This window comes from Lepisma saccharinum, chromosome 11, assembly GCF_977018435.1.
Source record: "Lepisma saccharinum chromosome 11, izLepSacc3.1, whole genome shotgun sequence".
NCBI classification, from domain to species: domain Eukaryota; kingdom Metazoa; phylum Arthropoda; class Insecta; order Zygentoma; family Lepismatidae; genus Lepisma; species Lepisma saccharinum.
The window spans coordinates 82,754,201-82,780,544 of NC_139239.1; the positions used below are offsets into that span (position 1 = coordinate 82,754,201).

The 26,344-nt window shown below is 37.9% G+C and overlaps 2 protein-coding genes across 4 annotated transcripts in view; one reads left to right on the forward strand and one right to left on the reverse strand.

Annotated features, from left to right (window-relative positions):
- RpS24 (ribosomal protein S24) overlaps positions 1-20,975 on the reverse strand; it is a 42,790-nt gene extending 21,815 nt beyond the window's left edge. The window contains exons 1-3 of one of the 2 annotated variants that reach the window (XM_083131462.1): positions 20,821-20,974; positions 11,548-11,616; positions 2,872-3,081 (exon numbers count right to left, since the gene is read on the reverse strand). In XM_083131462.1, coding sequence (XP_082987588.1) covers positions 2,872-3,081; positions 11,548-11,616; positions 20,821-20,823 — 282 coding nt within the window. In that variant the 5' untranslated portion in view covers positions 20,824-20,974. Of the gene's footprint in view, positions 1-2,871; positions 3,082-11,547; positions 11,617-20,820 lie in introns of both variants that reach the window. The other variant, XM_083131461.1, reaches the window with a different exon arrangement.
- Sirt1 (Sirtuin 1) overlaps positions 20,925-26,344 on the forward strand; it is a 60,015-nt gene continuing 54,595 nt past the window's right edge. Inside the window, exon 1 of one of the 2 annotated variants that reach the window (XM_083131459.1) lies at positions 20,925-21,079. In XM_083131459.1, coding sequence (XP_082987585.1) covers positions 20,932-21,079 — 148 coding nt within the window. In that variant the 5' untranslated portion in view covers positions 20,925-20,931. Of the gene's footprint in view, positions 21,080-21,259; positions 21,342-26,344 lie in introns of those variants that run through there. The other variant, XM_083131460.1, reaches the window with a different exon arrangement.

A 26,344-nucleotide genomic window follows, 5' to 3' on the forward strand; every position in this document is an offset into this window, starting at 1 on the left:
TTTTGTAGTCATATGCCTAGGTCCTTTGTCCGACAGAACTCCTAGAGAATTATGTCAATTTCTTATACTGACAGATTTAGAATTTGATGTAATATAAAATGTGTTTCTGAGTGTGGAAATCACAAATAACGGTGATATTTGAGCTCAAAAATATGGTGCATGTAAATTAAAAGAAAACCTATCTCATAGCACTTTTGCTGTACAGGACCAGAATTTCATCTACAAGGGATTTATTTCGATTGAGGAAAAATTGGTCACAAAATGAAAATATTTGAAATATCTTCAAAACATATGACAACTTCAACTAGCACGGGTTAAAAATCTGTGCCATTGAACAAATTACATTAATTATATGCATAATTCATATAATAAGCAACATATGCTGCAATTTAAACAAATATATGAATACAAACACAAGAAAATAAAAAAATCACATGACCCTCCACCATTGGCTTAATACAGGGTCCGGCGGAATGAATAGCCTGATTTGAGTCACGTAGTACGGCGTTGCTGTTGCGCCTGCGCAACGACGTGTGTGCACGCTGCATTGAGGAAGGACTGCCATTTGTAAGTATGGCCTTGTGGAGTTCGGAACATCGAGCATTCGCCGTTGAGCCGTATTTAAAAAATAACGAGTCTCCAATCACCGTGCAGTGGCTCTTTCGTCGCCATTTCCAGGTGGGCCGACATCAGAACGTCCCGGATCATAGGAGGATTGTACGGTGGGTGCAACAATTCAGGACTAATGCATCGTGTGCAAAAAAGAAAAGCCCGGGGAGACCAAAGACACAACGGACCCAGGAGCGAATGGAGGAGGCCCGTCAAGCACTGATCCGAAGTCCTCGGCGTTCTGCTGCCAGACATGCCTTGGCGCTAGGAATGTCAGATCGTTCCCTGCGGCGCATCATCCATGAAGACCTCCACTTCCACCCCTACAAAATGCAGGTCGCACAGAAACTAACCGAACAAGATAAACATGCCCGACGAACCTTTGCGTTGCGTTGCTTGGAACTTTTAGCAGCCGAGCCGCAGATGCGAAACAACATACTGATGTCGGATGAGGCTCATTTTGATCTTCACGGTGGTGTCAATAAACAAAATTACAGATACTGGGCGCTATTTAATCCTCGTTGGCTGCACGAGCAACCCCTGCACAGTGAACGTGTGACGGTGTGGTGTGGCACGGTGTGGCATCGTTTGGCATCATCGGTCCATATTTTTTTGAGGATCTTCATGGACGTGCGGTAACGGTTAATAGCGATCGCTATGTCCAAATGTTACATGACTTTTTCCTTCCAAGGGTGATCAGAGACATATGGTTCCAACAGGACGGGGCAACAGCCCACACGGCCCGCCGGTCCATGACTGTCTTGCGGCGTCATTTTCCTCGTCGATTGATTTCCCGATTTGGGGACATTCATTGGCCATCACGGTCGCCCGATTTGTCTGCCCCTGACTTCTTCTTGTGGGGCTACCTGAAAAGTCAAGTGTACGCTACACGTCCTCATACCGTGGCTGAACTGAAGGCAAGGATACGTACAGCTGTGGAGGCGATCCCATTGGACATGCTGGAGCGGGTGATGCGAGCTTTTGTTCGCCGCCTGGAAGAATGAGCTGAACGTCATGGCGACCATCTGTCGGGCGTTATCTTCAAAACCAAGTAAAATGGCATATATGGTATGTAATGGCATCTATTATTCTTTGTTTTCAATGTGTGTTTCAATAAATTATTCGATTTGTTTCGACGTTCTATCCTTTTTATATCCTACTATTCATTCTGCCGGACCCTGTATTAACATTATTCCTATTATCCCATCTGAGAATACAGCAACAAACAATATTCACCCAATAATATTTACAAATTGTCTCGGGATAGATTTTTGGATTATTCGTATGCAAATAAATGAATAAGGATGACTAAGTATTTTTGGCATCAAAGTCGCCAAAGCGATCAAATCTACAACTTATAATACGAAGTACATTCCACAATAATTTCATTCCATGTACTAAAAAGTGTATCATCTACTTTTTAAAATATGCCTTTTCGTAATAAATTTAAATAAACTAATATAAGAAATAAAAATTTGCTTCAATGATATTTTGTAGCTAGATTCTTAGATTTTGAGCTATTTTAAAAAATTGTAAATCCGGTAGTGATTTTTTAAAATTTTCAGAAATAAGTGGTCATATCTTCAGGACTGAAAAAGTAATCAATTTTATTTATGGGTAAGTTAGATCATATATATATCTAAGTTCATTTTAAAAATACTTTTCTTGGTATTGCACCTTTCCCTTAACGATAAATCAAATTTTAGTAAACCATGTTTTTGTTCCAAAAAAGCAGATAATAATATTTTATTAATTTATTAGTGTACTAAAATATAAATGAGATATGTTGACATTTTTTTCTAGAATCCTTACTGTTTGGTTAACATTGTTGTTAAGTTTTAAAGAGACTGAATAATTTATAAGTGAGATAAAATTATTTTTCCAAGACTGTGCAGCTCCCACTTGGAGGCAATGGGAATGGAAAAAATAAGTGATCACTCAAAAGTTTGAGGGGCTATAAGAATGAAAGCAGTCAAGTTCGAGACAAAAAATACAAAAGTGGTTTCTCTGCCACCATGGAAGGATTAAATGTGCCAAGTTTCATCAAAATCTGAGAGCATGGGTTCCAAAACCTGCGCACATCCCGTAGCCCAAAAACATGATGACTTACACCGCACAGTCACGGTGCAGGACAGGATTCAAATAAACTGTACATAAAAGCATATCTGTGAAGCAATTTCTTCACAGCACATCTTTCGGTATAATTCATTCCCAGCCTTACTGCACAAAGTCCATATATATGTAAAAAAAATCCTTGCTTACCCTTGTTAGTCTATGTTTAGGTTCAAATTTTTTGGCAAAATCCAAAGTATCATATATCAATGCAAATCCTGAAGATTTTCCTCCACCAAAACATGTTTGGAAGCCAAAACAAAATATTACATCTGGTGTGACTTTATACATTTTTGCAAGCTTCTCCCTAATTTCTGATCTTGGGATTGATGGTAGCCCCGGGTGGAGAACATCAACGACCTGATAACAGCAGAGAGAAAATAGATAAAAATAAATGCATAATCATGATGTATTTTAAATAAATTTAACACTTACGAAAATGACACCTATGCACACACACACACACTATAAAGGGCCTCAGATGGCTAGTGGTAATGTTGTTGCCTTACAATGAAGGGGTCCCAGGTGCCAGGTGGAGGCACATAGAGGTTCTGATCCCACTTTAAACTCAAGGTCCAGTCCTGTTATCCTTACTGTGCATAAAATACTCTCACAAACACAATAAATAACACCATTTCTAAAGGTTGAATACGGAGGAACCCCAATTTATACATTTCTGGGTTTTAAATTTTACCACTTGTACATTTCATGAATAGATGAAAACAAAAATTCCAGGGATTTTACATTTTCTTATATTTTTAGTTTAAACTAAATAAACTAATAAATATTATTAGGCCCTGGTCCCTTGAGAAACAAACTCTAGGTTCCACTGTATTCTCATTTGTTTTCTTTCAATTCTTGTCTATCAAGTAAACATATAACTAACTAACTCTCTAGCCTTCTTAAACCCAAAGGTTCATGGCTGCAGCAACACAGGCCTTCCATCTGTCCCTATCTTGAGCAAGATCTATATACTCTTTTCCATCTCTGCCAATTTCCTTTAGGTCCATCTCAACGTTGTCCCTCCATCTTCGTCTTGGCCTTCCTACAGGTCTCTTACATTCAGGTTTCTGTAATTCTGTAAACTCCTCTTTCCTCTCCCATTCGTGCCACATGACCTGCCCAAGTCTTCTTGATTTAAGTAAACACATACCAAATAAAATAGAATTTATTGCTAGTTCATGCACATATATGCATCAAGAAATCACTAGCATAGCAATGGATGCTTCAATGACAATGACTGTGGTTTTATTGACAATACAATGATTTGTTCATGTTATTTATCAAATTCTGCTAACAAAATGTTCTACTGCGTTACAAGGGCCAGTCAAAATGTTTTATCAACACTGTTGCAGGTTTAATATTAACCTTTAGCAGACACATGTCTATCCTCTTCAGGCAATAAGTTTTCAGATGTGTACTTTCAATCATGCCGCAATGTACAAAAACAAAATCGTAGCTCGGGAAATAATTGTTGAGAGATTAATTATTTTTTTATTTTTTTTATTTTTTTATTAAAGACAGGGCTTTTAGCAGACATAAAATTTATACATTGTAACTGCCAATACGAGCCAGGTTTGAAGACTGGGGCAGGTGATCCTGATCAGGAATTTGTCATCATTTTCCTGTTTTTATGCACACTGAGGCACACCCAGCCTAAAGCTAAAGCCATAAAAACAGTCCAGTCAAGGTCACGCCACTCACCTACGTTGTTGCCAATAAGCAACAATTTCACCCAATGAAATCAACCGCACACGTACAACACGTGAAGTGTCGAATGAGTAACTTAGAAGTAGGCTGAAGTAAGCAAAAATTGCAAAATACCAATTTTTCAGCATGATTATGCAAAATAGACATTTAGAGGCACTATAAAAATGACATTTTGGACTAGAAACACCATGAAACATTAAAGCCTACGTTTTGCTACAAGGGAATTAAAAAGTCAAATAGGAAAAAATCTGCACCCTACTTATCACACATGAGAGAAGACGAGACAAAGTTTTGACTCGTCTCACCTCAAGTACTGTGTACTTGTGGTATACGATTCTTGGATATACAAAAATGACAAACTTGCAAAGAGTGTGGAGGACATCAAGACTGAAAACTTTTCTTGGCATCATTTTGTTCGTTAAAAAAGTAGTTTCGAAGCTAAGAGATTGAAAAACTGAATTGTTCTATCCTGAATGTGTGCAGACACGCGGGACATGTTCATGGTTGCCACTGCCGGACCCTTCCATGCCCCATTTCAACTATGAATGATATCGAGGTGAGACAAGTCAAAACTTTCAGTGTGTGATAAGTAGGGTGCCGATTTTTGCCTATTTGACTTTTTTATTCCCTTGTAGCAAAAACATATGCTTTAATGTTTTACCCCAGGGACGGAGCCCGGAATTTGCGGGAAATTTTGACAGCAATTTTCATGACATTTTTTGAGTTACAGCCCTGAAAAACCAACTTTCACATACATAGATCGGTACGGGTGCTGCGAAACTAACATGGCCACAAGTAGACTTCCACCTCGCAACTTCAAACGGCTATATGTCAACAATAAACGGTTGTACAGTACTAAATATTCCTTTCTGTGCTCCAGAATTTCTTTCTTCACACTTAGCAACACAATCATAAAAAAAAAAAAATTCCTTGCGAAATTGAGGGTGGGTCATGTGACCACGGCCCCGAAAAATGTAGTAGGGAGCGGCGGCAGTACATTCCTACAACCCTGCACAATTTCAGAGAAATGAAACATACTACTTCGCTAAAAAAATAACTACATTGTATAAAGCAGCAATGTTGTATATATGGAGGGGGAAGGGAGAAAAAAACCCAAAATTATTTTAAAAAATTGTCACTTCACCCAAAAAATGTCCTCGCACTTGGGCACAAAATGACACCTACGCACAACATTCACAGACGAAAAGCTAGAACGTAGTGACAAATGAGCACCAATTCTTGCAGCTGCTTGAAATTCTATTTTTAGCCAATGCTGGGTAACCCCTGTAGCCACTTGTGCTAAAAAAACAAAGGTTTCCTTCAGCGCACTTCGAAATTCCATTCTCACAATGCAGATTCAACAACCAGTCTTCCCCCTCCCCCTGCTTGCGCCCTCACGGAAAACTTTCATTTTGACATCGGATACTGATAAACAAGCTTCCTTCGAATGCACTTAGCAGGAGGGAGTGAAAAGCATTGCTTTAGAACAACAAAGCTGGTCTTCCTTTGTTGGCAAAAAATTGACCTTGAAAAGAGACGCAAAAGAGAAGTCCCTTCCCCCCCCCCATTTTCATGAAGACAAAAAAAAAAATGCAAAAAACCATTTCTGTTAAATACATGTGTTAGGAACAATATAAAAAAATAAAATCGAAATTCTAGCCAAAAATAGAAAAGTTATAACGTAAAAACTACGACCTTGACACAGCATCTCCATCGAGATGCTTGGTTCCGTGAGGGTTACTTTTGGGTATTTCGTTCAAGACGCTTGGGCAGCAAAAGGTTAAAAAATAACCTAAAATAATTTTCGCTCTTAAAATGAAAGCTTGATTTTTCATAAATTACAAGAGTAATTGAATAATTCGATAAAAAACTGTGGTTTGGTGGTTTAAACTACTGAATCAAAGGGAGAAATGTGTAAGTCAGAAGTAGGTCTCACACAAAGTACAAAGTATTTAAGTTTGCTGGAGAAAAAATAAATTTACCACAATTAAGTATTTAATACATTAACATTTCAGAGACCCAGGTTTGTGTCCTGGTAGAGCTTGCATTTTTCGCTGCGAGTTCTACGTAGTACATCTCCTGTCTGTGCATTATTTCAAGAATTAACATTTCAGTTAAAAATAATATTGTGCTTTTGCAGTGACCGTATTTTTGATTAATGGCGAACTTGCTAGAAAGACCATGATAAAAAATTAAAATATGTTAGTTATGCTAGCAAATGCATAAAATTCACGAAACAGGGGAGGAGGAAAATAAACCTCAAGAATGAAGAAAAATGCAAAGTACAAACAATTTCTTCTTGTTCTAACTGAATGAAAACTGATGACTATCAGGTTTAGAGAAAAATATGATTTTTCACCAACTTCCGAGCCCTAGTCATCACAGTTCATGTTGGATGTATAAACACTGCAGGTAAAAGAGACAACAGAGCTTCTAAAAAAAAAAAAAAAAAAAAAAAAAAAAAAAAAAAAAAAAAAAACTGGTGCAGGCTCGAAACCAGATACGTGCCCTGTCAAAGTAAATTAAAGGAACCGGCATTCCTATGAGTACATAATCTATACCTTCGCATGTATAATTAAGAATAAAAAAGACAGAACTGAAATATCGTGTGTATTTTCAAGAAATGGTGTATGGCTGATATATCGACAATCCATCCTCAATGGAATATTTTTTGGGTTTCGAGTGAAACCACTCAGATGCTAAAGGTTAATGTTTAAATAAGGTTCATGCTTCTATCCCTTGTTGTACTATGTTATGTTCGAAGTCTCAGTTGTTTGGCTTCTTGGACACACTGTACAATGCATCCATTAAGGTAAACCTATGTACGAAAAATTAGAAAATTTGGAAAGAGTTGGGTTGAAAATGCATTTTTTTTCCTGTGACAGTTTGGCATGGAATGTTCCATATGTAGCAAAGGCCTATTCTTACAACCATCAAATATCACATGGAAAATAGGCACATACTTCTTGAGGGAAAAATAATAATGTACAAGAGAAGGTAGTGTTCACATCTGAGAAAAATCGCTCAATCCTGCTAATTGTCAAAACATTGTGAAAGTTTTTTCTTTGTATATGTGAAAGTAAATCCACCAAAAAAAAATAATATTTTTTTGGGTATGAATAAATATTTTCAAACTTTATTTGTTAAAAATAGAAACATGTGTTGTTTTCTACAAATGACGGATGAATTGCCACCATGTGGGTGCTGTAGCCATCCAGAAGAACATATTTTGGGTAGTTTGGTTTGAAACAGCAACCTCTTGCAAACTAATAAAAAACAAACCAACTGTCATTTACTAAATGACTCTTGGTGTTTGGAAATGAATTATCTTTCAGATATTTTTAATAAACTGACAGGCGACAGGACATAATAATTACTTCAACCAATAAAATCACAAGTTTTAAGAGAAAGCTTGGTTCTTGGAGGTCTGCAGTTCAGAAAAGAGATCTGTTGCCCTTTTCAACTTCATATTTGTGCGAGCAGACCTTCCCTGCTATAGAGACAATAAAATCCAAAGCAAGAAATAGACTGCCTAACCTTGAGGATAATACGCATGTTTCGTTGTCAACTAGAAAAGCCTGATATCAAACATTTGTGCTCTAAGCATCAATTGCAATTCTCACATTAATAAAACCAAACTCAAGTGTTTCCATTGTAGTATATTGTATTCTACTCTGATGTGTGTTCCATATATTATCTCACAATAAATGAACAACATTAGTTCTGGAGTATTTATATATTTAAATAAATTATATATTAGTTGAGTTTGGAATACCTAAGCAGCTTGTTAATATGATAAAAGTATGCACCAGTGGAAAAGAAAGTAAAATTAGTGAGGATATTAATATGTCTGACAAATTTACCATTCCTGTTGGGTTAAAACAAGGAGATGCATTATTTCCATTGCTCTTTAATTTTGCCTTAAAACACGATGTGAGGAAGGTAAAAGAAACTAAAGGAGGGCTAAAATTAAACGGTGACTAAGCTGTTAGCATATGCAGATGATGTAGACTTACTGGGAGATGATGTAAATACAATTAAGAAGAATGCTAAAATATTTTTCAAAGCAGCTACAGAGATAGGTTTGGAAGTTAGCAAAGAGAAAACTAAATATATGCTTACAGGCCGAAACCAAGCGTTAGGTAATAATCAAAATCTAATTATTGATAACAACTCGTTTGAACCAGTTTCCAAATTCAAGTACTTAGGAATAATACTAACAAATGAAAATGATATTAAAGAGGTAATAAAAAGCAGGCTTAATTCAGGAAATGCATGTTACTTTTCTCTTCAGAAACTTTTGTTTTCTCGTTTAATATTTAAGAAACTAAAAGCGAAAATATACAAAACAGTAATTTACCCTGTAATAGATGTAAAACTTGGTCCCTTACATTGAAAAAGGAACATAAATTGAGAGTATTTGAAAATAAGATACTTAGGAAAATATTTGGGCCTAAAAGAGATGAGGAGACAGGTGAGTGGAGAAGGTTACATAATTTGTATTCATGTCCAGACATAATTTGTATTCATGTCCAGATATTATTAGAATGATTAAATCAAGAAGGCTTAGGTTGGCAGGCCATGTGGCACGAATGGGAGAGGAAAGAGGAGTTTACAGCAGGGCGCGAAATTTCCGCTCGCCAGGTCGCCATTGGCGACCAAAAGTTTGGGGCTGGCGACTAAAATTTTGTTGTTTCAAATATGTGTCAAACACGCCCGAACATCTCAATCCAACGTTCATACATGGGTTTGGAAAGCGAGCCGATTGAAAACCCCGGGTCCACTAAATGCCGACACCATCTAATGCTACCACTTTGCATGCACATGCAACCAAACCCAACCCATTTTCCCTGCTTTGCTTTTCCTCCACTCGGACTTGAGGTGGGGAGGGGAGGGGTAGAGTGGAGCAGAACGTGGCCCAACCGAGACTCCTTGCTTGTACACGGAAAAACCCTGTTTTCACAGTTGTGAACTGCTCTCGCGCGTGCCACTGGCCAGTCTTTGTTGACAAAAGAATGCGATAAATGCACTCGTTAAGGTTGGTTGACGTGGTAATAAATTCGTTCTGTTTACCTATTTTTTTTTTTGGTTCGGTGGTAGTTGCCTGTGAGTGAAGTGGTTCCAGAGAAATACATACATCAGCCTTCTGATTGATGGATGTGTATGTTCGATACGTGGATGCAAATGATTGGTCACATCAAGGAGGACATTTTAGGAGTAATAGAGCTTCCAAACTCTACTTCTACTGGCTACTTCACAACCATAACTGATTATTTAGATAAGGCAATAGGTTCAAATAAATACAGAAACAAGTGTTACATTGTAGGCTTGGGTACTGCAGCAAATATGGTCGGGCACAAATCAGGATAGGCTGTGCAAATTAAAGCTATTTGTAATAAAATTATAAATATTCACTGCCTTGCACACCGTTTGCAGTTAGCTGTGCTGGATGGGTGTCGTGAAGTTGAATATCTTAGAGCATTTTATTCCGTGATTAGGAATATTTTTCAGTGTTATCATGGCTCTTCTAAAAGACTTCACCTCTTGAGAGAAACGGCAGAAGTTATAGAACAAATTCTAAAACTGAGTGATATCCACACTATTAGGAGGCTAGCCAACAAGAAGTGCTGTAAGAGCTCTCTTGCAATCATGAAAGCTTGAATAGGTGGCCCATGGAAAAGACAATGATGGCGCTAAAGCTAAGGGTTTGCTGAAAAGTTTGAAGCAATTTAAATTTGTTAAGCTTCTGTACTTCCTTTTGGATTTCTACAGGAAATTGAACCCTTTAAGCGTGGCACTATAAAATAAGAATCTTTTGATTGCATCTCTGAAAATAAGAATTGAACACTGGATGACCTACAATCTAATGTTGGACCAAGCAAACAAGATTTCTTGGACCATGTATCCATTTCAGGGAAGATCAGGGATGTGCAGCTCACAAACATTCAAAATGGAGAGAAAGAGTTTCAGACTGTTAGAGGAAACTTAATTAACAATGCGAAGGTGTACATCACAGAAAGATTGCAATCTATATCAACAGATGTGATTGCATCTCTGCATGTTTTCGACACTTTGGGTCCGCCTCCCAAAGAAAATATTCTTCAGTTTGGGGTAGAAGAATTAAAGGAGCTCTACATGTACTTGAACCCGAGCCTTCATAATGAGAAAATGGATGTTCTGTTAGCAGAGTGGACAGAATACCAACTTTTGTTTTCTTCTCTGACTTTGAAACAGATGCTGGAGAAAATTCACAGTGAGGAGTGTTCAACAAGATTCCCCAATTTGCTCTAGATTTTGACATTTTGTACTGTTCTACCAGTGAGCACAGTTTCATGTGAGAGAGGTTTCAGCTGTCACAACAGACTGAAGACTACTTAATTACAGGAACTCTCTGAAGATTGAGACACTGGATGATTTGCTCCGAGTTTCTGTAAATGGACCCCCCCCCCCCCCCCCCCGGTCAGAGTTTGACCCAGCAGCTGCGATTGATAAGTGGTACTTCAGTGCAGAACGACAGTGCTACACAAACATTAATTCTTTTTAATACTTGCTCATATTTTTATTACTTATCGATATAAAATAGTGGCGACCAAAGATTTTAGTCTGGCGACTGACTTCAAACTTGAAATTTCATGCCCTGGTTTACAGGATTCTTGTTGGGAAACCTGATGGTAAGAGACCTGTAAGAAGACGAAGATGGAGGGATAATGTTGAGATCGACCTAAAGGAAATTGCTAGGGATGTAAACGAGTATATAGATCTTCCTCAGGATAGGGACAAATAGAAAGCCTGTGTTGCTGCAGCCATAAACCTTTGGGTTTAAGAAGGCTAGAGAGTTAGTTGGTTGACAGTAAATTTAGCTTTCTCCTGATAAGATATTCCACTTTGATTTAAGATTAAACATGAAAAAAAAAAACCAAGGGTGCTGCGACCAAGTAAAAAGTTGGGAATTCCTGGAATAATCAAACAAAAGTATACTATTTCCCTCAAAACAAAGAACAGTAGACAGTTGAAGAACATGACATTACAAATACAATATTTTCCTTCACTATAATAAATATGTAATGTCAGCATGAATATACGCTATTTTAATGATGTCAAGAGATTAAAACTAACCATTTGTCTCCGGCATAACAAGCGGTTGGTCATGAATTTCCTCGTTCGGATGGTTGCTGTTCCTTCACTCTGCAAGAGAAAAAAAAATACATGACATTAAAGATCAACTCGAAATACAGATTACATGAACGATTATGCAAGTTATCAAAATGTCTTCGCTTGGTTTCTTAACACAGTAAAATTCTAACGTTCACCCCTAAATCATTCACAGTATAAAAAATGTATGTGAGTGAGTATAATAGCCGTAACAATCCTTGCAAACAACGTTTCCCGAAGCTATGCTTAGCTTCTTCAGGTTTTCTTATCAGTAAATAAAATACTTAGTCATATACAGAGCATTCCCTGACATTTGCTACGAGACTCGGCGGCAAGCGGCCCGGCATCAGCGCTCGTCTTTCCCGGTGAACGGGTTCGTACGGTGGATTTATCTAGTATCGGGGTATAATTATTTCTGTTTTAATGGGAAAGTATACAGACAAAATGAAGGACTGGCTATGGGTAACCCTGTGTCGGGAATAGTTTCCAGCATATTCCTACATTTCATTGAGAAGGATTCATTGAGTGAGATTTACAATGATATTAAATATTTTTGTACGTATGTAGATGACATCTTGGTTATCGGGAAAAAAGAAATATTAGATCGTATTTTGAAAATACTGGGAGAACAAGACGATAGGATAAAATTCACAAGTGAGAAAGAAAACGAAGGAGTAATTAACTATTTGGAAATGAGAATTGAACGAGTTAATGGTGGGTTTCGAGCAGGGGTTTGTGGGTTTCGAACAGGGGTTTATCACAAGAAGTTGACAGGGGATAGATATATCCACCAAGATTCTGAACACTCAAACAGAATTAAGAATAATCTATACATGAACTTCTACATTCGGGCCGGAAGGCTCTGTAATTGTAGGGAGGAAAGAGAGAAAGAAGAAAATTGGATAATGAAGGTGGGAGTTAAGAAATTGTTACAAAGTAGAGGAAATGAGGAGAATAAAGAGGGGGGGCCTTAAAGTTTTGAATAAGGAAGGTGCAAGGAATGAGAATTAAGGAGATGGGGAAGTAGAATACAAATACGTCTGCATCCCATATGTAAAAGGGGTGTCGGGAAAGCTTGATAAAATTGTAAAAGACTTCAGGTTTGAGAGTACCCCAAAATATAGAGGAGTATTTCACAGAATACAAAAAGGATGGAAAGGGGCGAAAAGAGGTCAGAGATGAGAAGGGTGTGTATAGGATAACTTGTATATAGGACAAACCGGAAGGGGCATTTGAACTTGCTGGGACGAGCATGACAAGGATATAAAGGAACAATCACCGAAGACTGGGATTTCCGATCATGTTCTGGAACTGAAACATAAGATTAGAAAAAGGGAAGTGGTAAAAAGAGCTCATAAACAACCCGATAGCAACGTTCACGAGGCTGCAAATATTTGTGTTGATAGGGGGAAAAACTAAATAGGGATGATGGCAACTTAGATGAAACTTGGATCAAAATGTTTAAAAGATGGGGAAAAAACAGTGAAGAGTCTGTTAGATTCCTTGTCACGCTGGAAGTGACTCATGCTGCTTCGGAATCTGTGGAGTTCACATTGGAAGGGATGTAGCACTTGCACGCTACAGTAGTCATTCACTCTGTATGGTAGTATGGGTACACCATTCTTTTAGAATTATCTCCTAGCCTATATGGCACTTTTAACGTCGTGTAATTTTGCATTCTATATCCCAATACCCTTTTTTTTTGTACCTAATCCTAGATTTATTTATATATATGACGAAGTAGCATATTTACTGATAAGAAAACCTGAAGAAGCAAAGCGTAGCTTCGCGAAACGTTGTTTTTAAGAATTGTTACAACTATTATACTCACTCACGAAAGTTTTTTATACTTTTTATACACCCTTAAATCAGTGTTTCTGAACATTTCAAAAGTCGATGTCCTGACCCCAGTAAGTTTACTATTAAATAACTTTCTAATTTTTTAAACTTTATACATTAATATGTCCCTTTAAATATAATATTGAATTAATTATGACAATCCTAGAGGCTTGTTGAGAAATATAAAATTTGATTTAAATTAGTCTACTACTGGATCTAATGGAATATTTTAGTTTCATGTGGCCAATATAATTTAATTAAATTTGTAAGTGTAGATTTTCATTGGTATGTTCAATTAATCAAATTATTTCCCCTTCAATATCCTTAAGAAAATTGCTGTGCAAACTAAATTGACCATGGTGTCAATCTCCAAATCTATAGACTGTAAGCAATCTGCCCTTGTAGAGTCCAGCGCAGATAATTCTGCCGTGCAATGCGCGAAACAACTAAAGAAGCAGTGTTGCTAATGGAGCAGATAGAAAAATCGCTGCAGTGCGCCGATGCACAGCTGTTACGTACAACAATAAAATTAGAGAATTCAGGTCTATCTAACGTTGAGTTTTAAACGTCATGCATTATACCAGGACTAGGATTAATATGTACTAACAAGTGGCTTTGTATGTAGCTACATACATATGGACTAAAAATTCGCAAAACATGAACTAACACGTAAGTAAAATTACCAAAAATGCTGCAAAGAAGACTTCTTCATACGATTCCTTATTTGAGTGATTTCAAACAAAATTAAAAAATATATATATTATTTTTCATTGCATTAATGCACTGGTGGCGTTCTAACTTTTCACTCCCAAAACCCGTATACACTGGTATGGAACTGGAACGGCAGATAATTACATGCCAACGTGTTAAACCGCTACAATTGCACCATAACACTCCTCCTGAAGCAGTATTATTATTTCCTCTCAGATCGGCGACAGTCGGTTGCCTTTGTTGTACATTTACAAAGGATGCCGGCTTCCACAACAATAACAAGTACATATACTGCCACTAGACGATAAGCTGCGCGGCATTTTCTTTTGTTATGAACCAGGGCCGGCGCTAGTCATTTTGCCTCCCTGGGAGGTGGCGGCAGATGCCGCTCTATTTCGACCCCCCCCCCCCCCCCCCGGTCATTACGCAGCAACGGAAAATTGAAAATCAATATATTCCTAACTAAAACATCAAAATATAAAATAAATAATGAGACTTCTTATGCTATTTCAATACTATTCAGCGCAAAAGAATATCTCGCTCGATCACAGTTTTCAATAGGCTTATTTTTTTCTTCTCTTCAAATTTTGCCGCTCTGGGCGATGGGACGGTTCGCCCTCCCCTTCCGCCGGCCCTGCTATGAACTTGGTCACCCATCAAAGCATGGCAATTTTAACACAGAAAACAATATGTATCGCATTAAGCAGCAAAAATGACAGCCTCCTCTATGCAATTTCTACAAGAACACGTGCCGGAGCCAGAGTTGAAATGATGTTGGAGCCACATAATTTATTTATTTTGAATAATTCCAAAATTATGAAATATGAACAATTTGTTGCTGCTGTTCGCTGCTATCTTGCCAAAATGCTTTATTGGGATGCTAACACCATGACTGGCTTCCTCCTTCATGAACTCGTGCACGTTGCTTAGAATTTCCCGAGCTTGGCTATGCAAGGTTTTTGATTTCAACTTCGACAGAACTGGAGGCATTATGGAATTTAACGTTCATTAGCAAACACACACTTTTACATACACACACGCAATACACGCACACAACGTCAAACCGGTCAAATACTTAGTATAAAATAAAAATATGGTGCTTCCAATCCAACAAAACTCACCGCCACTTTATCTGCCTTTTCCCCTTCCGTGACAGAAATAGTGCTTCATTATTACAGTTGGCAACACTAGTTACTAGCTAGCCAATGAACATGCACTGCATAAAAGAAGCAAGCACTACGCCGTGCTATATTGCCACATTAGCGTCCCTACCGAACGGTGGGAACCGCGAGCTGGATCGCTATTCAATTGTTTTCAATGATGTTTGCGCGAGTGTGTCCAGGAATGGAATGACAATGTGGCAACAATAGCGAAGGTTTTCGAGCAGGGTAGAACACATGATGCTAAGAGAGGAGGAGACGAAACGAAAATTCGTTTCTACGCAACGGCAAATTTACGTGTGTGGCACTCTAAGATCATTCAATCACTCACCACCACCACTTCACGAAAAAAAAAAAATTCTGTTATTGTCGCCGAACTTGAACAAAGGTCATCTATCCAGGAAGTTGCCAGCTTGGGCTGCAAATCGAACTTCAAGAGAACTTTTACAAAGGTGTTCTCCATTTTCCCTCATTGCAATGCCTGCCCGACTCACCTTCATTTTTATTACTATTATCATTATTAGAGATGGGTCAGGTTAATCAGTATGAGTTTTGGCTGTTATAAGGTTGTCAGTGCACAGGTAATAAACAATAATTTTACCAAGAAAATACATTTGAGCAATTCCAAATGTAACGGACTGACACTTTAGAAGATTTTCTTCAGCTTTTTAAATTTTTAATTAGGCAGATATGCAATATTAAATTTCCAAAACATCACCATTTTAGATAACAAAAAGAGTCCTTTTTAACCCAGTAACAAACTTTCCAGAATTTTGTCTGACTATGGAGAAAATAATAAAAAATGCATGGCAATGGACTGACACATTTGTCAACCCACCGTTTCAAATTACTGAATGTTTTGATAAAATTCTCTGAAAGTTGGACATTTTAGTACTTCTCTTTTTCAATGATTAATAGTGGAAGGTGGTACAGTAAGACAGCAAAATCTATGCTTCAGTTTATTCAGTGGTTCAGAAAAAAATAAAATAAGCCTGGTAACAGACTGACATGTATGGTAATGTACTGACACCTTCTGTAATATATTCATAAACTCAACAGACTTACATATTCTTACTAAGAAAAATCTTTTTCTTTACTATATAACTGAAATTAGTTAAAAGTAACACTAAAAACTACTAACAATAAGTAACACGAAAACTATTTAAACACTGTGCAAAGGAAATAAGGTATATAAACTGTGCTAATACTGTATGACAATGTTACACTGCTTGCTTCTTAAAATCTTTAAATTGTTTATCTATTTCTCTTAAATATGGAATTTCAAAAGGATCGGCATCCTGCAATTCAACTGGACCATAAAATGAAAACTTCTTGTTTACAGTTTCTATATCATTAGGTTGTGGCCAGAAAAAGCTGTTAACTGAACGATATTTCATCATTGTCCATGGTTATTATTCTGTCAATATGTCTGATCATAAAATACTGCATAATATTTCTCAACTTCCAATAAACTGTTTTGTAATACTTCGTAACTTCCAGAACACTGATTTTTCAAGAAGGAATGAACAAATTTCTCAGTTGATCCTGTATAGTTGGAGCATTCAATGACATTTTGAGAGATGAATTTGAAATGGTCAATATTGTGTGTGTTTGGAATTTGTTGAATATTAACCCAGCGTTCATCTAGTGTTGCTTTCATGTTTTCTATGGTGAAAATTGGTATTTCTGCTACTACAATTTTTGTCCTTTTCTTGAAGAATGTGACAAATTCATGTGCACAGTGAATTGAAGTGTTCCCAGCCATTACAGATTCCCTCGCCATCCTCTTTACTTCTCCCCCAATTGCATCTACAGCCCCTTTACCATGGGAACTTGAAAAAAAGAAACACTCAATGTTGTTTGTTCCTGCTGTAAAAAAATATGTGATGTTACATAAAGTGTACTTTGCTTAAACTGTGAAGCTGCGCCATCTGAGAAAATATGAAGACTGGAAATTGGTAATCCAAGTTTGTTTTGGAGATAATCTAAAATATACTGTAAATATACATGTACACTGTATTTATCATGATTAAGGCAGTCAGGTGGAAGATAGGAAGGGAATTAAGGGCACACCACATGTAAATTTTACATTCGGTAGCATTCTAGGGTTAAAAAATTGGTTTAAGTGGTGTGGGATGTGAATGAGCTCACAGTGGTCCAGTTGGGGGTTAAATATCTTCCTTATTTGTGATTTCCGCATCTAAAATGAATGTGGGGATGTTCACATACCGTACCCTTGTTGGATTGGCTTAGTGGAATATCTTCAGAATTGGCCTCGTGTAAATAGTCCATAATAACTATTGAAAACTTTGCTAATAACTACTAGCACCGAACCTAGCAATCCTTAGCGAGAATGTAGTTTTGGGTGCTAGATTCACTTGCACGAAACCTTCGGGCTGTTCATCTTCAGGGTTAAGTTTGAAAGTTTTTTACTTCACAATAACACATTTTTCACGAGCTAAAATCAACTGAAAACGTCAATAAACAATAAAATCTTTATAAACCATGAAAAATATTTAGGTACCAGTTTCATAGATCGGAGACACATTAAAATCTGATATTTTGTGTTTCGCATGGTTCATACTTACCAAATTGTGTATTGCGGAACATAGTTCAAGGTGTCATTATGCTTTTAACAATTTTTGGTAAATATGAGATAACGCCCAGACAGCTTTAACTCATTTATTTCCTTAATTTTACCACTGGTACTTACCTTTTCTGCATTGCGGAACATTCTTTAAGGTGAAGTTGTGCCTTTTTCCATAAAATAGTGACAACTTTTCATATTACGAGTGATTATTTGTCTTCCTTATTTACCCTCCACTTGGGTAACAGACAATATGGCATGCACTCGTCATGGATCATCACGCCGTGCTTGTGTTTTGTCGTTTTGGTATGGATATGCAGTGTTTCAACCTTCTTAAACGAAAAATACCTACTTTCGTGTTCATTAAGTCATCACAAACCACTGACGAATAGCCCCAAAAAACCATTCACGATAGCCCCAAAAACCATTTCTGGCAAGGTTAGGTTAGGTTGGGTTAGGTAAGCATAGTTAAAAAAAGAAAACAAAATTCTCGTAAAAAATGTACGTTTGGAAACACTGACGAGACTGTGTGACTTTCGATGCTCTCGCCATCTGCCCGCACACAATGGAGACAACGGCATAATATGGCAGGCAATGCAAGTTTCTTACGTAAAGTGATTAATTCTTGTTCAGCAGCATTCAAATACAAAGTTTTTAGTTTCCCGTGAAAGAAAATACCTCCAAGAACGTCCAGAATGCTAAAGAAACTGGTACTACTTTACTATACCGGAGACACTTATCAATGATTTATTTCGCAATTTTTTACATTGGTAACGTACTATTCTGCATTGCGGAACATTTCTTTAGGTGAAATAATGAATTTCTAACGAAAATAATGTCTATTTCTTACATTAACGAGTACTTACTGTTGTTCCTTATTTCCCACAAAACATCCACGGGTAGCCCCAAAAACCATTGACGTTAGCCCAAAAATTCATGATAGCCCCACGAACCATCATGGGGACAAGATATGCCTACTAGGTTAGGTTAGGCCTGTTAGGTTAGGTTCCATTAGCACTCCTATCGTACAGAAAGCAAATTGCAGCATCAGCAATAGCGCGTCGGAAATAGATTTTCGTAGAAAACCACATGCATTCGCATTAAAATGGATCAAAACTATATTCCCGAACATCAACAACGTTGCAGAAAATGATTTGCGTAAGTACTTTCTGCTGTAAATTTGAAGAAATCCGTCTCCGGTATAGAAAAGTGTTACCAAGAAACTCATTTCAGTAAGTACTTTCTCCTGTAAATTTGAAGAAATCTGTCTGGGTGACATCGCATATTTACCCAATTTTTCAGAGAATAATTTCTTTGACTTCTTTTTTCGCTTCCATAACACAGAATATGGCAGGCAAATCGTGACTACCGTAGTGGGCATGCAGTGTTTTCAACATCCCTTCACCGAAAAATACATACCATCATGTTCGTCACTTGTGCAAATTGTACATTATGCGCGGGTAGCTGACGGATAGCCTCAGAAACCATTCATGGATAGCCCCACGAACCATTTTCCGATAAGGTTAGGTTACGTTAGGCAAGCATAGTAAAAAAAAGGGGGGGTTGAAACACTGACAGGGGCTTACATCATGAAACGTAAGCAGCATCCGATTGTCGTAGGGCAAGCAAATGAAAGCAATGGCAATTGTGCGTCGGTGAGATATTTCTCTAGAAAAATACATGATTTTCCGGTCAAATATATTCCACGATGAAAGAAAATACCTCGACGAACGTTGTAAACCTTGGAGAAACTCATTTTCGTAAGTAGTTTTTGGTAACACTTTACTATACCTGAGACAGATTTCTTCAAATTTACAGGAGAAAGTACTTACGCAAATCATTTTCTGTAGCGTTGTTGATGTTCGGGAATGTAATTTTGATTCATTTTAATGCGATTGCATGTGGTTTTGTACGAAAATCTATTTCCGACGTGCTATTGCTGCTGCTGCCATTTGCTTCCTGCATGAGAGCAGAATACGCTCTCGTATTGTCCGTATATGCTTAATTGAACGAAAGGAGTGCTAATGGAACTAAACCTAACAGGCCTAACCTAACCTAGTAGGCATACCTCGTCCCCGTGATGGTTTGTGGGGCTATCGTGAATTTTTGGGCTAACGTGAATGGTTTTTCTGGCTCAAGGAACGATCAACGGTAAGCTATCGCCATGTTGTGTGTGGTAATAAACAAGAACAGTAAGTACTCGTAAATGTAAGAAATATACATTACTTTCCTAACAAATTAAATTATTTCACCTAAATAAGTGTTCCGGAATGCAGAATAGTACGTTAGCAATGTAAAAATGTGCGAAAGAAATGATTCCCAGGTGTCTCAGGTATAGTAAAGTAGTACCTAGTTTTTTTGTGTAAAATTGAAGAAATTTGTCTCCGATGTATGAAACTGTTACCAATTGTATTACCAATATTTAACTTTCTCTTGGGGGTACAGAGGGTCAAGGGTAACATAAATGTTAGTCCTTGTTGAATATCGAAATAAGTAACTTAAATTTTAAAAAGTCGACATTTTCGAGGGTGTAGAGACGGTCGCCGATCTCACCAAGTGCAAGTTTTGGAATTCTAGTGATCCTATTTGCAAGTTATTAAAATGCCTTGCACTTAAGCCTTCTCCATTCCTATTGCAACGCTTTTACAAACACGTGTAATATTTGTAGAAAAATAATACTATGTTCTCGTTAAACACCACTCAAAAGTTCCTAAGTACATGTTCAATTTACTTTAACATTATATATATAAATATAAATGCAAAACCGTGCCAGACGTTGTATTCGACCAGAATATCTCTCATTATAGTTCGCAAAATATTCGAAAAAAATTACCGGCGGGCTTTTCTAGATATTTTCAACAATATTTCTGAATTATTGTTACAAATCATGAACTGTAGATTGCTCCTGTATTTATGGATGAAATAAAAAACATAACATACCATTGTTCAGAGTTCACCAGCTCCTACTTCGTTCACGATGTGTAAGAAAGCGCCATCTACTTCCGGAAAATGTACTTCCGGCGATCAATTTCTGTTCATCGAGTTTGGAACATGGCGGAAAACCTTGAGGTCGGAGATTATTCGTCACCCTCAAAACGCCCGAAACTGGATCAAGGTCAGAACCTGCACACTATAAGTAATGGTGTTGACTTGGAACCATTTGCAGCGTCTATGAAAAATGTTCATGAGGATTTTGAAGGTAGGTTACGTAAAAAATATGTTGTGGAAAGTTGTGCTTTCTTCGATTAAAGATGGCGGATGAAGCCACGAAAATTTCTAGTGTACGCTCTAACCCAGACTACTGCATGTGAGAAATGCAAAGGGGCGGGGCATTGTTAACAGTAGACAATCGAAAGATGCGCGTCGGTAAAATGTCAACAAGAAAGTACCGAAAGCATATAGTTTATGATAAATGAGTTTTCTGTATGAAAGTAACGTCCGATTGTGCAAAAAAGCAATATGTATTGTTTGAAACAGTTGTTACGTGTATATTTCTTAATTTTACCAAAATGAGAGTTCAATGACTTTTAAGACACCGAACATGGCCTCTGCCAATTGCGAATAATTGTTCATAATATATTCTTAGAAGTATCATGCTGTAATATACTACATTCCTAGATCACCGAGAATATGTAAATTTATCAACAGTTTTCATATGCTTACCGTGCATTTTCAAAATAAATATTCTTGAAAATAGCGTAAGAACCAGTTGTCGGACATCAGAACCAATGTCTATTCAAATAGAGCAGCCTAGTCTTGAGAATCTGCGATTTATTGAAAGATAATATTTTATTGTTGTTGCTTTCATATACGTTTCTGGGTAACATTATCGTATGGGTAAAACAGATTCCTTCAAATTTACAGGAGAAAGTACTTACGGAAATCATTTTCTTGAGCGTTTTGGAAGTTCCTGAATGTAGATTTGATCCATTTTAATGTGAATGCGTTTTGTTTTCTGCGAAAATCATTAAAATTTCGGTAACCACCAAACGTCTCTAATTCCCTTATTTTCGTATTTTTAACATTGATACTTACATATTCTGCATTCGTAAGGATTCTTCTACTTCGCGTTTCGTTTTTTGCAGGCAAATAATCTCAATTTTCGAAATATGGAGTATTTTTATTTTCTTTGCTTTTGCTTGCGTTACACGCGATATGGCGGAGAAATCTTGACTAGCGTAGTCCATGATCAGTGGTTATGCAGTGTTGCGACCTTCTTCATAGCAAAATATCTAGGTACTAGTATGCAGAATACGTAAGTATGAATGTGAAAAATACGAAAATAAGGGAATTAGAGACGTTTGGTGGTTACTGAAATTTTAATGATATGGATAACAACATAGGCCTTTAGCCTAAAAATAAACTTTAGTCTGCTGACGTCAGAACGCAAGGTAGCAAGAGTGTTGTGCGATAAGTTATTGAAATAAAACAAAGCAACTGATTGTAAAACAGGTACACGTCTCATACTCTCACTTAATGTCAAAGAAAAAGTCTGACGAACTTTGCATTTTTTTTCGACCTACTCGGAGCGAATTGACAATATAGAGAAAGGCTCCAATTTTGTTAATTTTCGGTATACTAACAAATTTTGGCCTCCTAATCAGGAATCTGTTGTAAAAAACCGGGGGTGACGTCTGGAAATTTTAAAAAAAAGGCGATTGAATTTTTGGTACTGACGAAACTCGGAAGTTATAGGTGTCGGAAGGATAGTAAACATTTACCAATATCTACTTTCGTGTTACTGATTTTGTATTTTTTTCCAAATAAATAGCCCCACGAACCATTCACGGATAGCCCCACGAACCATTGGCGCGTGGATAGGTTAGTAGGGCCACGCAAAGGTTTCAATAGTTAAAAATATAGCCCCACGAACCATTGGCGCTAGCCCCACAAACCATTGGCGCGTGGATAGGTTAGTAGGGTCACACAAAGGTTTCAATAGTGAAAAAGATAACCCCACGAACCATTGGCGCTAGCCCCACGAACCATTGGCACGTGGATAGGTTAGTAGGGCCACGCAAAGGTTTCAATAGTTAAAAATATAGCCCCACGAACCATTGGCGCTAGCCCCACAAACCATTGGCACGTGGATAGGTTAGTAGGGCCACTCAAAGGTTTCAATAGTGAAAAAGATAGCCCCACGAACCATTGGCGCCAGCCCCACAAACCATTGGCGCTAGCCCCACGAACCATTGGCGCGTGGATAGGTTAGTAGGGCCACGCAAAGGTTTCAATAGTTAAAAATATAGCCCCACGAACCATTGGCGCTAGCCCCACGAACCATTGGCGCTAGCCCCACAAACCATTGGCGCGTGGATAGGTTAGTAGGGCCACGCAAAGGTTTCAATAGTGAAAAAATAGCCCCACGAACCATTGGCGCTAGCCCCACAAACCATTGGCGCTAGCCCCACGAACCATTGGCACTTGGATAGGTTAGTAGGGCCACGCAAAGGTTTCAATAGTTAAAAATATAGCCCCACGAACCATTGGCGCTAGCCCCACAAACCATTGGCGCGTGGATAGGTTAGTAGGGCCACGCAAAGGTTTCAATAGTGAAAAAAATAGCCCCACGAACCATTGGCGCTAGCCCCACAAACCATTGGCGCTAGCCCCAAGAACCATTGGCGCGTGGATAGTTTAGTAGGGCCACGCAAAGGTTTCAATAGTTAAAAATATAGCCCCACGAACCATTGGCGCGTGGATAGGTTAGTAGGGCCACGCAAAGGTTTCAATAGTGAAAAAAATAGCACCACGAACCATTGGCGCTAGCCCCACGAACCATTGGCGCGTGGATAGGTTAGTAGGGCCACGCAAAGGTTTCAATAGTTAAAAATTGGTTTCGAAAAAAATATTCGTAGCCCCACACACCAGTATACAAAATTTTATGATTTTCTGTACACTCAGATGACTTTGTCCTAGAAAGGTGCCCAGTCTTGCAGAACGTTGAAATCCACACGGAACTTTTTTCTTCTTCATTTTTTCACGTCCCTGGATTCTCTTAGTACATAAATATATCCACCTACCATTCCGTAGAATGTGCAGTTTACATGGATTGTTACATTTTGGACATTCCAGTTCCTTCAAAATTCCATGGTTAATTACAAATTGTACGGGATCTTGAACCCCATCGAATTTCACCACGCATCCTTGGCACGTCATGGTGTCCGAAGTTCGTTATGACAAATGATGAATAGTAACGCAGGTTTATTTACGTTCTATAACTGTTACACAGTTACAAAACCGCGTATTTGGAAACACTGACCGGTTGTTACGTCATGAAACGCTCGCAAATATTTGGTTCACGTAGTAGACGGACAGCAAGGGAACAGCTTTCGTGCATCGGAATGAAATTAATGTCGAAAATTACATGATTTACTGCCAAAAAAAATTCAACGAGGGAAAAACATAATTCCAAGACCTTCCTAAAGTATAAATAAACGCATTTCGGTAAGTAATTTCTCCTGTAAAATTGAAAAAAAGACGTTTTGGGGAAACGAAAATTTTACCCGAAAATCACTGTCCGACACGCTGTTTCTGCTCCCGCCATTTGCTTTTTGCATGAGAGGGCAATGTTCCGTGTGTTAAGACGATGCAACCCCGTAGCCAGTGTTTCAGCCTCGCCGTGTTTTCACTAGAACCACCTGTCGAGTTCGGAACAAGCCATTTTCCCCCGAATGGGTGTCACTTATCGCACAACATTGTAGCAACATTGTGTTCGGACGTCTCAGGAGAGAGCCTGTTTTTACAATTTTTCTTTGTATTTATGCTAATGGAACCTAACCTAACAGGCGTAACCTAACCACGTAGGCATTCCTCGTCTGACGTCAATATTCAAGGTTGCAAGATTGTTGTGCGTAAAGGAAAAGAATTAACGAATTACGAAGAAAGATGGTTCCGACCCGAATGGGTGTCACTTATCGCACAACACTGTAGCAACATTGTGTTCTGACGTCACAGGAAAGATCTTTTTCATATTAGGCAATACAAGCTAACGCGTCTCTTAGCGAAAATAATAATTTTTCTTTGTATTTATGCTAATGGAACCTAACCCAACAGGCCTAACCTAACCACGTAGGCATTCCTCGTCTGACGTCAATATTCAAGGTTGCAAGATGGTTGTGCGTAAAGGAAGAGAATTAACGAATTACGAAAAAAGATGGTTCCGACCCGAATGGGTGTCACTTATCGCACAACACTCTAGCAACATTGTGTTCTGACATCACAGGAGAGACCTTTTTCATGTTAGTCAATACAAAGGTAACGCGTCTCTTAGTGAAAATATTATTTTTTCTTTGTATTTATGCTAATGGAACCTAACCTAACCACGTAGGCATTCCTCGTCTGACGTCAATATTCAAGGTTGCAAGAGTGTTGTGCGTAAAGGAAGAGCATTAACGAATTGCGAAAGAAAGATGGTTCCGAATTGCGAAAGAAACATGGTTCCGAATTTCTGTGTATGGACAATGAACGTGGTAAATCGCAAGGTTATTTTACAAGTTCTACACGTAAATGCGACGTATTAGCATAATTTCAAATAGGGGCACGAAAGTAGATATTTTCCGGTGAACGAGGTTGCACCACTGCGTAAATCGACAAAACACTCTCAGAACGCCCCCTAAACCAGTATGCTATCACGGCCATAATGTGTTACTGATTCGAAACAACAAGTAACAGTAAGTACTCGTAAATAGAGAAAATAAACATTATCTTAGTTAGAAATGCATTATTTCGCCTTAAGAAATGTTCCGCAACACGTTAGCAATGTAAAGAAGTCCGAAATATATGATTCGTAGGTGTTTCACCCATACGATAATAGTACCCATTTCTGTACTCATGTCACAGAATTGTGTGAATTTTGTGTTCAATTGAGAGGAACAGGCGCAAAAAAAATATCGCATAATGTAAACATGGTAATACCAATGGTTGAATGAGATACTGATGTTATCAAAGTAAGGTCTCACTGTACAACATGGGCTGCTTTTTTCCTCTAAATAGACGAGCAAAATGTATATCCCTTGAAAGTACGTACCTTCTACTTCCATTTTCCGGTGTTAACTTTTCCGATTACTATTATATTATTGTGCGTAAAAAATGTTTATTAACAGTTTCATAGATCGGAGACACATTTAAATCGGATATTTTGTGTTTCTCGTGGTTACTACTTACCAATTATATATTGCGGAACATAGTCGAAGGTGCCATTATGCTTTTTGCACGAAAACAAACACATTTTCTGCTAAAATAAGCCATTTTCCTGAATGCTACGGAAAGCACCTCACGGTGCGATATCGCTTGCTTTGCGAATAATAACGCTTCTTTTGTTTTCGAATATCAGTGTTTCCAACTCTATTGTGCATGAAAATTCCTATGTTCCACGAATTATTGGGTTTTTTAAATTATACTTTCAAGTCACGAAACATGCAAAGTTAGCCAGGTTAGGTTCGTTTGGTTTGTTTAGGTTACG